At 38.0% G+C, this 10,383-nt stretch overlaps 1 protein-coding gene across 2 annotated transcripts in view; it reads left to right on the top strand.

The window, feature by feature from the left end:
• The first annotated feature begins 467 nt into the window (after nt 1-467).
• LOC107859564 (RNA pseudouridine synthase 6, chloroplastic) overlaps nt 468-10,383 on the top strand; it is a 17,568-nt gene continuing 7,652 nt past the window's right edge. For both annotated transcript variants that reach the window (XM_016704613.2, XM_016704614.2), the window contains exons 1-7: nt 468-770; nt 2,390-2,518; nt 2,667-2,921; nt 3,004-3,085; nt 3,378-3,493; nt 3,619-3,673; nt 3,800-3,911. In XM_016704613.2, the coding sequence (XP_016560099.2) occupies nt 511-770; nt 2,390-2,518; nt 2,667-2,921; nt 3,004-3,085; nt 3,378-3,493; nt 3,619-3,673; nt 3,800-3,911 (1,009 nt within the window). In that variant the 5' untranslated portion in view covers nt 468-510. The remainder of the gene's footprint in view (nt 771-2,389; nt 2,519-2,666; nt 2,922-3,003; nt 3,086-3,377; nt 3,494-3,618; nt 3,674-3,799; nt 3,912-10,383) is intronic.

The following is a 10,383-nucleotide window of genomic DNA, read 5'->3' as shown; positions in this document are numbered from 1 at the left end:
CTAAATAGGTGTCATTTTATTAGTTCAAGACAAACAATAAGTAATAAAGAACTTCATTCTTCTTAATAGTGTTCATTGCTTAAGATCTAATAAATATGAATAATTTAGTAAACTACACTTTATATTTATTATTTTTTTTATCCAACATAAAATAAGACAAAACAAAGCTTATTTTGAAGGGAATGACAGAGCGAATTAATATTCTTGACCCATTAAGTAACAGTAGGGACATTTATCAACCAAATTATTGATTACAATAACATTTTTAGTTAAACTATTAATAGAGAACATGTTTGTTCAATTTCGCATAGTTTAAAAGGATATTTTTAATCTTTTAGTACCATTTTTAGACTTTAGTGAACTATGAAAAAGTTAAGGGACTTGGACATACTTCCCCAAGAAATACAAAGGTCTAATCGTAATTTCCAAAAATCCCTTTCCCTCAAAATCTTGCTACTGTATTATCAATGTCTTCAATTAGCCTTAAACCCTCCAAGAACCCAAAAGAAGATGATTTTCTCCAGTGTCAGTTTAACTCCAATCTTGAGCAACAGTTGGATTGCTTCTCGTTTATGGACCCCAAATTGGAGAAATGGGGTTTTCTCCTCTCTAACTTTGGTTCACACATTTGCTTCAAGTGGTAGCCGTTTGCTGAAGTACAAGAATCACTACAAAAGATTGGTACTTTCTTGCTGCAGCAGAAGCTTCAGCTGGCAGGCCACTGCTTTGTCTCATACCAATTCAAATTCTCATGCTGTTTCCTCAAATGGGTAATTCTTGTTTTTCAGTCTAGTCTACTTGTTAAACTGTTGTAAAAGTTGAATGTCATGTTATGTGTTTTCAAATTACCATATAAGACTATTTTGTGTAGTGTATTTAAGTGCGTTGAGATGTCTTCTTGATTATCTTGGGTTCATAGTAGAGTCTTGTCTTGTTAATTCTTCCATACTGATAGTCCTTTGATTTCTGCTACTATTTGTTGTCCACTATTTTGTTGTAGTTACTGTTTTTTTTAATAACGCTTCGTCATGCTCTCTATAGTATTTTGCTGTGATTTCTTCACTTCCTTTATTTCAAATCATTGTGTAACCATCTAAGTAGATATAAAAGCAAAATTAGGTGGGCATGACAAGTTTTTGAGCTAAGCAATTAAAATTTACCCACTTTTAGAGTAATAACTGGAAAGTAGGTAGTACTTTTTAATGCGGAAAATATTTTTTGTGAAAAAAAATAAAAAATCCCCTAGCGTAAACACGGAGCAACTCCAGCACATGGTACTGGAATTCGAAGTTTTGACAAGTGAAACTCTTAGCACATTGTGCTAGAATCAAAGCTTTGACTTGTGAAACCCCAGCACCTTGTGCAAGTTTGAAAATTTGCTGGAGTTTCAAATTCCACGAATGATTTATGGAGTTGAAACATTTATCTATAATTCATGAAATTCACACATTCACAATCTAAGTGTGAATATTTGCTGGAGTTTCAAACGAACGATTTATGGAGTTCAAATTTATGTCAGTTCAAAATCCAGCAACGATTGATGGAGTTCAAACTTTCACAATCGAAGTATGAAAATTTGCTGCAATTTCAATCTTAATTAATAATTCATGGGGCCAAACCTTTATCAGTTCAAACTCTAGGGACAATTTATGAAGTTCAAACTGATAAATTCATGGAGTCAAAGCTTTATCAGTTCAAACTCGAGGAACAATTCATGATCAAACTGATAAAGTTTGAACTTTAGTAAAAGTTTCGTGGAGTTTCTCCATGTTCTAATTTGGGGTTATTTTTGTCAAAATTTATTTCCACATTTAAAGATTGCTAAGCAAAACGCTCGCTAAAACTTAACTAGCAGTCTGAAAAATGGTTATTTGCCAGTTTCATCAGGTATAAACAGTTAAAAAAGGCCACAAGTTGGCCCGAACGCCATAGTTGATGAAAAAAGTTATAAAGATGTAATTGCATCTGAGCTGCACTGATGTTATATGTCCACAAAACATATCTATATCTGAATTTATTTGTAGTAAACAACTAATGCATTTGTATGTGGGAACTTTTGCATTCTTTTTCATGTGCGTTGATTTCATTTGGTAGAGGCTATAACAATAGTGCTGCTCGTGTATACGTGCCCTGAATTCGTTATATCTTGTGATGAGATGCAAAGTGGTATCTTACATGTTGGCTTTATAGATTAAGAAGTCTAAACAGGAACAGGCAGCTTATATTGATAGTGCATTGCAACTTAAATTTAAATTTGTAATGTTACAAATATTTTTTAAATGAGGGCAGAGACATGTTTCCAATGTCATCAATCTCCACCAGGCTAGTATCCAGTTTGATTCCTATGATTTATTAGACTGATCTGTTTGTCTTCATTTCACTTTTTCAGCCAACTTAGTTATGGACGCTTGCTACCATGCCCTTTGGAGAATAGCCCACCAAGGGTTGAGCATCTTGTCGTCACCAAAGAAGGGCCTGTTCTAGAGTATATCTGTAAAGCTTTGGATCTTCCTCCATTGTAAATTTCTCTCTTTCTTTAATGTCCTGGTCTTCTTGTTATTTCCTGCATGTTATAATTTACACCCGAGAGTGATCACTGATGAGTTGAGTGATGGTCCTCTTGGATCAGTTAAGTGATATTTTGACCAATTTTTTTCATCATTAAGATATGTGGAAGATCTTATACAGTTTGGGGCTGTGTATTACTCTCTTGTATGTCCCAAGCCACCTCCGACTGCCAGTCCTGAGCAAATTAAAGTGTATGAAGAAGTTACAGATCCATCAGTTCTGAGAAAGAGAGCTTCAATCAAAGGGAAAACTGTACGTGAAGCTCAGAAAACTTTCCGAATAACTCGTCCTGATGAAATTGTTGAAGCTGGAACTTATTTACGGGTGCATGTACACCCAAAGCGCTTTCCGAGGTAATTACTGAATCCCATCCTTCCTTTGTCTCATGACTTTTTGTGTGTGAGAAGGTAATGTTGTAAGATTTGATATGATTAGGTGCTATCACATTGACTGGAAATCTCGTATTGTTGCTGTAACCGACGACTATGTGGTTCTGGACAAACCTGCTGGTACTTCTGTGAGTATGAAGACTTCATTAAATATTGTTTTGTGTTGAGTGAAATCTCTAGCTGATATTTGCTGATAGTCATTTCTGTCAAAGTAAATTGTTTCGAACTGACATTGGTCTTCTCTCATTGTATCTTTTTCTTTTAATTTTTACTATTAATTCGGTGTTGTTCTAGGTTATCATTGTTCTTTTTCTGTTACCAATAATTTTTACTATTAATTCTTTGTTGTTCTAGGTTATCATTGTTCTTTTTCCGTTACCAATAAACGAACTCTTTTGCACATTTACAACTTAAACTTAGGTAGGAGGAACTACAGATAACATTGAAGAAAGCTGTGCTACATTTGCTACTCGAGCATTAGGATTTTCAGCTCCACTGCAGACTACCCATCAGATTGACAATTGTACTGAAGGATGGTATGATTGGCTGTTTTATCACACTTAAATTTCCTTTGGTAAAATTCATCCATAGAAGTGAAATATTAAGTCATTATTTCTTACTTAATAGTAAAAACTTCTGTCATGATTTCTAATTTATGCAGTGTTGTGCTGGCTCGCAGCAAGGAGTACTGTTCAGTTTTTCATGGAAAAATCAGAGTGAGACTCACCTCTATGTCACATAGTCTTACAAAAGATTTGATAGAGAGTTATAGGGAATAACTCCATGTGCCCTTCCCATGGAGGTATTTGGTATTATTGATAACTTCATCTATTATCTGGCAGGAAAAGAAGGTCAAAAAGCTTTATCTTGCTCTTGCTGCTGCGCCTGTTCCTGTTGGAATACTTACTCACTATATGCGTCCTATTAATATGGCCCCTAGACTTGTTTCTGAAGGTAAACAAGTAGCAACTAAAGATTGAATGCGTCATGCTAATATTTTGCTTTCCTCTGTGTGTGTGTTAGAGAGAGAGTTGGGTAGGTGGGTGGGGGGGATTTCTAAGCTGCATAAAAGGTTATAACAGATGGATTTTAAGAATCATTGGACGAATTGTGACGAAATAAGTATCAAATCCAGATAACTAATCAGGTGTTGTTATGCTATTGGCTATTCTCAGTTTTCACTTTGCTAATGCCCAAAAGTGCTGTCACACCCTTTTTTTTTAACCAAAAAGATTAGATTTTTAAGTTCAAAAGGGTTTTTATTATTAAGTGACAAAATAAAGATTTGTTTCGAAAAAGGATTCATTTTTTCAATTAAATTCAGAGTCGCCACTTGGCATAATCCGGTGTGCCAAGTCATCTTTGGAAAATCCTTTTCAAAACGATTTGACTCTTTAAACTGATTTGCGAACAAAGATTCCGGCTAAGGAATTCTGTTGACCGAGGGGAAGGTGTTAGGCACCCCTCGATCCCATGGTTTGACCACGGTCGCTTGGTGGAGCATATCGGCTGTTTTGACGCTACAAATGTATAAACCACACACAAAACAAATCAAAACAATCAAACAAAACAAAACAATCCAAAATATAGTGTCCAATCCAATTATACAAACCCAAAAAATGAAAAATGCGGAAGTGTAAACCTACTCTATTCTAAACTAATCCTAAACTAAACTCCACCCGACGTTTCGGGCCTTGACCTTGCACCGTCTTCAAGTACATGATACTTCGGGGCATTCCCCAGTGAATAAATATAATTCCTTCGGGGCATTCCCCGGCAATGAATACAATTTCAATTTAGGGTGATAAACTGAAAACATTCAACTCATTCAACATTCCACGCATTCAACCAAACAGCATTCCTAAACTTACCTACCCGAACCTAAACTTTTGCCTATTCATTCGATGGCCTAATCATGATACTATCGCATTTAGCATTCGTATTTGCTCCAAAATAACCAACGACAATAAATCAGAACTAAACAATATTCATTTTTTATCAATTCCTACGATCCAATCCCACATTGCTTTTTAACACCAAATTTCAACAATTCAAGATTACTACTTCAACAATCCACAACCATCTATTTAACGAAATTGAACAGCAAATCAACGTCATCAATATTCAACCACACCTCATGCAAATCAAACACGTATAATGAAATAAAAGGAGAAGAGATAGAGTTGGACCTTTCGCTAATTGATTTTTGATGATATTAAAGAATTAAAGAAACCCGAATCCGAGAGCCCGAATAGGAAAAACCTCAACAACGGCGAAATCCAAACTCGGTATAGGGAAACAATAGCCACAAAAATTGACCACGAATGACCCAATTGAAACGAACAACACCCAAATCCCAGAATAATATGAGCAACCGGAGCGTCCGAAATAGAAATCGCGTCAAAAACCCCAAAAACTCGAACGTGAATTCAGAAGAACCGACTCGAACGGACTGATTTCAGCGAGAAATTGGTTACTGACTTTTGTTTTCCGATGGTAGAGCTCAGATTCGAGTTAATCGCGTCCGAATCCACCAAACAACAACCGATTCCGGTGACTCCTAACACCTTCTGACCTAAATCGCCCAAAAATCAGAGTAAAACAAAGAGATTTTGGTGATTTTGAGATAGGATCAATCAAACAGACGAGAAAGAAAACCAATTCCGGCGAACTTGAGGCCGATTCCGGCGAAACTTTCGCCGGGAAAAGCTTGAGAAACTGAATTTCTCCCGGTTTCACTATTTCTCGCCGGAAATCTCAAGCTCTTATCATTTTTCTCGATCCCGTCCTCACTAATGTACGTGTGTATGTTTTCGGTGAGAGAGCGCGTTTTCCGGTGAGCTGTGAGTGTGTGTGTGCGATTTCTGAGAGAGATGTGTGTATTGTATGAGCTCTCTTCCTTTATGAGATGTGGTCTCTGTATGTATATGTATGGTGTGGTGAATGTGTATTGTTGTGGGAATTTCGGTGGGTCCCACCTAGGTGTGCTTTTTGTATGTGTATATCTTCTTTTTTGTTATGAGAGAGATTTAGTGAGGTCATAAAAAAACGTGCAAAATGTAGGCAGGGGGTCACGTGGGTGGGGTAGGGTAGTGAGGTGTCCTAATTTAATAGGGAGGATTGTTAATTTGTTATCAATTGAGATTATGTTGGTTAGGGATTTGTTATTTTTTTGTGAAAAAGAATTATAGAATGGCGTTGGGGTGTGTGGTAAGATGAAAATAGGCGGCGAAAAATCAATTTTGGAGGAACAAAATCACGTGTCTACATCATGCCCCCTTTGAATGTAAACACAAGGTGTTTTCATACAAAGAAGTAGACAACGAGACAGAATTTTGTTTCGGTCATTATTCAAAAGGAGGAAACGGAAAGAAAGAGGGCCACCGAGCCTATATCAGGACATCCTATCTACCCAAGTTATGAAAGAAACCAGTCACAGATACCTTCAAGGGAAGGAGAAGGACTATACCGAGTTGGAGTGTCGAGTGAGGTTCCGATCCGCGGCTTTGTCATTACATCAAAAATGAAAATTAAAAGTTAAAACATAAATGAAATTGCAAAAATCTCATCCATGCAGCTTCATTTGGACTCTTGACTTGAGTTTCATCACCATATTCTTCAGGCGGGCTCCTGACTTGCAAATTTCTTTAACTCCTTACTTGATTTTCAATTGCGTCACCTTGTTGCTTGACTTTCCATCTCTTACCCTTGTTACTTGACCTTCAATTCCTCCACCTTGTTGCTTGACTTTCAATTTCATCATTTTGTTTCTTGTTTTTCAACTTATTCATCTTGTAGCTTGACTTTCAATTTCTTCACCCTGTTCTCTAGGCGGGCTTCTGAATTGCTATTTTTTCAATCTATTGACTTTCAATTTCATCACCCTTCAGGCGGGTTCCTGACTTTCAATTTTCATCACCCTTGTTCTTCAGGCGGGCTCCTGACTTTTAGTTTCATCACCCTTGTTCTTCAGGACAAACCCAAGTTAACGATAGTAGGAGCTCCGAGCAAGCCTATTTTGATGGTAAGAGGAGCACTTGCAGAACCTATTATCATCAAACCGGTGACCTAACTCCCGTTAGTCGATATGAAAAGGGTCCCCTGGAGGTATAATCAGACTGTGATGACTTATCAGGGGAAGGAAATCGTGGAAGAAGTAGATGAGGTGGGAGGATTGACTCGGTCGGGAAGATGCTTTGTGCTTGAAGGTTTGAGGAAGCCTAAACCTATGTTGCTTGGACTCTTCAAAAAAGTCAATGGGTGCGTGTCGGATTCGCCAAAACTAGTGTATTTTTGGAGAATCCGACATGGGTGAGGCGTCGAAAGTGGAGAGTCCACGCAACTTAGGGCTAAACACGTGATGAATGGGCTTTCATCTCTCAAAAAGACTGTCACCGAAGAAGAGGCAGAAGAATTCTTGAGGAAGATGAAATTGCCAGAATATTCAATCATAGATCAGTTGAAGAGGACTCCGGCTCAAACCTCCCTTCTTTCAATTTTATTGCATTCTAAGGAATATCGTGAAGTTATATTGAAGGTGTCAAACGAAGCTTACGTTCCTGGGGAGATTACGGTAAACCAGCTCGAGAAAATTGTTGGGAAAATCTTTGAGGTGAATCGGATTAGCTTTTCCGATGACGAATTGCCTATAGAAGGTACGGGGCATAATCGGGGTCTTTACATTACTGTGAAGTGTGAAAATTTCTACGTCACTCATGTCATGATTGATGGAGATTCTGGCGCAAATATTTGTCCTATCCACCTTACAAAAGTTGAACATCAGTGTCGAGCGGATTAGGCCCAACAATGTATGTGTCAGAGCTTTCGATGGAGCAAAAACAAAATCCATTGGCGAAATGAAGCTAATGTTGACTATAGGGCCTGTTGAATTCGCCATAGAGTTCCAAGTGTTGAATATCAACGCCTCTTAAAATTTGTTGTTGAGAAGACCATGGGTTCACAAGGCTGGGGCGGTTGCATCTACATTGCACCAGATGATCAAGTTCGAGCACGACAAGCAAGAGGTGGTTATCCATGGTGAAGGGGATTTGTTCGTTTACAGAGAATCTCCCATGCCTTTTATTGAAGCAAACAATGTAGAGGAGACATTTGTCTATCAATCTTTTGATACAGTGATAGTGGATCGTATCTTCGAAGGGCAGGTTATGCCAGGACCACAACTATCTTCTACTTTTCATGATGGTGAATGAGATGTTGAAATATGGATTTGAGCCAGGAAAGGGTTTAAGAGTGTCTCTGCATGGTATAGTTCGTCCAATATGCCCGAGTGAAAACATGGGTCCTTTTGGTCTAGGATTCAAACCTACAGCTGAAGATTGAAAAAAGGCCAAGAGAAGGAAGAAGGAAACATGGTCACTCCCTCGCCCAGTGCCACTACTCAGTAAGTCATTTGTCAAAAGCATTGTCATGAAGCCTATAGAGTTCAACGTTAAATCAGTTGATGATTTTCGGAACCTGTTGGTTGAAGTTGACATGGTTAAAGCAGGAGAAGGCACCAGTAAGGCAGATGTGCAGTTCATAGGTCCTAATGTCCAGCTCAACAACTGAGAAGCCACTCTTCTCCCCGTCAGGAGAGAGTTTTGGCAGTTCATTTTGTTTTTCTTTCTGTTTATCCAAGTTATTTCAGGGTTGTACTTCGGAATTTAGCTTGTTTATATTTTGTTGTCGTTTATGTTTAAACCCTCCTATCTTTCCCTTCTAATGAAATATAATGTCTCTTTTGTTTTGTGTCTAATATATTTTGTTTTGCCTTTTTTTATACAGTTCTCTTTATGTTGATTCTAGTGATATGACATGCATGCGGAATTTTCAATCTGATCTTAAAATCCAATCTAATCAAGATATAATGAAGCAAGAGGTGGAATATGATGAAGAAGAGGCATTTGAGGAAGTAAGCAAAGAATTGAAACAGTATGAAACTGAGCCGATTAATCTGGGAGATCAAGGAGATGTTAAAGAAACTAAAATAAGTGTACATGCTTCGCCACAGTTAAAAGAGGAAATGATTCAAGCATTAATTGATTATAAAGAAGTTTTTGCATGATCTTATGATGATATGCCCGATTTAAGCACTGAATTAGTGGCTCATAAATTGCCAACCGATCCTGCATTCCCTCCTGTCAAACAGAAGTTGAGGAAGTTTAAAACTGATGTAAGTATAAAAATCAAAGAGGAAATCATGAAACAACTTGAAGCCAAAGTCATTCGAGTGGCTCGTTATCCTACTTGGTTGTCCAATGTCGTTCCTATCCCAAAGAAAGATGGCAAGATTCGAGTATGTGTTGATTATCGTGAGCAGGTCCGAAGGATGATTTTCCACTGCCCAACATCCACATTCTACTGGACAATTGCGCTAAACATGAGGTTGCCTCTTTTCTGGATTGTTATGCCAGATATCACCAAATCATTATGGATGATGATGATACGGAAAAAACGTCTTTAATCACACCATGGGAGACTTATTGTTATCGAGTGACGTCATTCGGTTTGAAAATGCTGGAGCGACATACATGAGAGCAATGACCACTATGTTTCATGATATGATGCATAAGGAGATTAAAGTGTATGTAGATGATGTGATTATTAAATCAAAGAATCAGGCTGACCATGTTAAAGATCAAAGGAAGTTCTTTGAAAAGCTTCGCAGGTATAATCTCAAACTCAATCCGACAAAATGTGTATTTGGAGTTCCGTCCGGAAAGTTGTTGGGGTTTGTAGTCAGCCATCGGGGTATTGAATTGGATCCTTCAAAGATCAAAGCCATTCAGGATCTGCCGCCGCCCAAGAATAGAACAGAGGTGATGAGTTTGCTTGGTAGATTGAACTACATCAGCAGGTTTATTGCTCAACTCACAACCACATATGAGCCCATTTTCAAGTTGTTGAAGAAGAGTGGTGCGGTTGAGTGGACCAAGGAGTGTCGGAGGCGTTCGATAGAATCAAGAGATATCTGTCAAATCCACCGGTGGTTATGAATAATTCATTCGGTTGTCTATTAGGTCAACATGATATCACAGACAAAAAGGAGCAGGCTATTTATTATCTTAGAAAGAAGTTCACAACATATGAAACCAAGTACATTCTTCTAGAAAGGACGTGTTGCGCCCTAACTTGGGTAGCACAGAAATTGAAGCGTTATCTTTCATCCTACACTACTTATCTCATCATCTCCCGTATGGATCTTTGAAGTATATCTTTCAAAAGCCTATGTCAACAGGTCGACTGGCGAAGTGGCAAATATTGCTTACCGAGTTCGACATTATATATGTGACTCGAACCGCCATGAAAGCTCAAGCCTTGGCAGATCATCTTGCTAAGAACCCCATTGATGAAGAATATGAACCATTAAAGACATTTTTCCAGATGAAGAGGAATTGTATGTCGGTGGGTCATTATGGATGCTGAT

Source organism: Capsicum annuum, chromosome 2 (genome assembly GCF_002878395.1).
Source record: "Capsicum annuum cultivar UCD-10X-F1 chromosome 2, UCD10Xv1.1, whole genome shotgun sequence".
NCBI classification, from domain to species: domain Eukaryota; kingdom Viridiplantae; phylum Streptophyta; class Magnoliopsida; order Solanales; family Solanaceae; genus Capsicum; species Capsicum annuum.
This window is presented reverse-complemented; position numbering and strand designations above follow the sequence as displayed.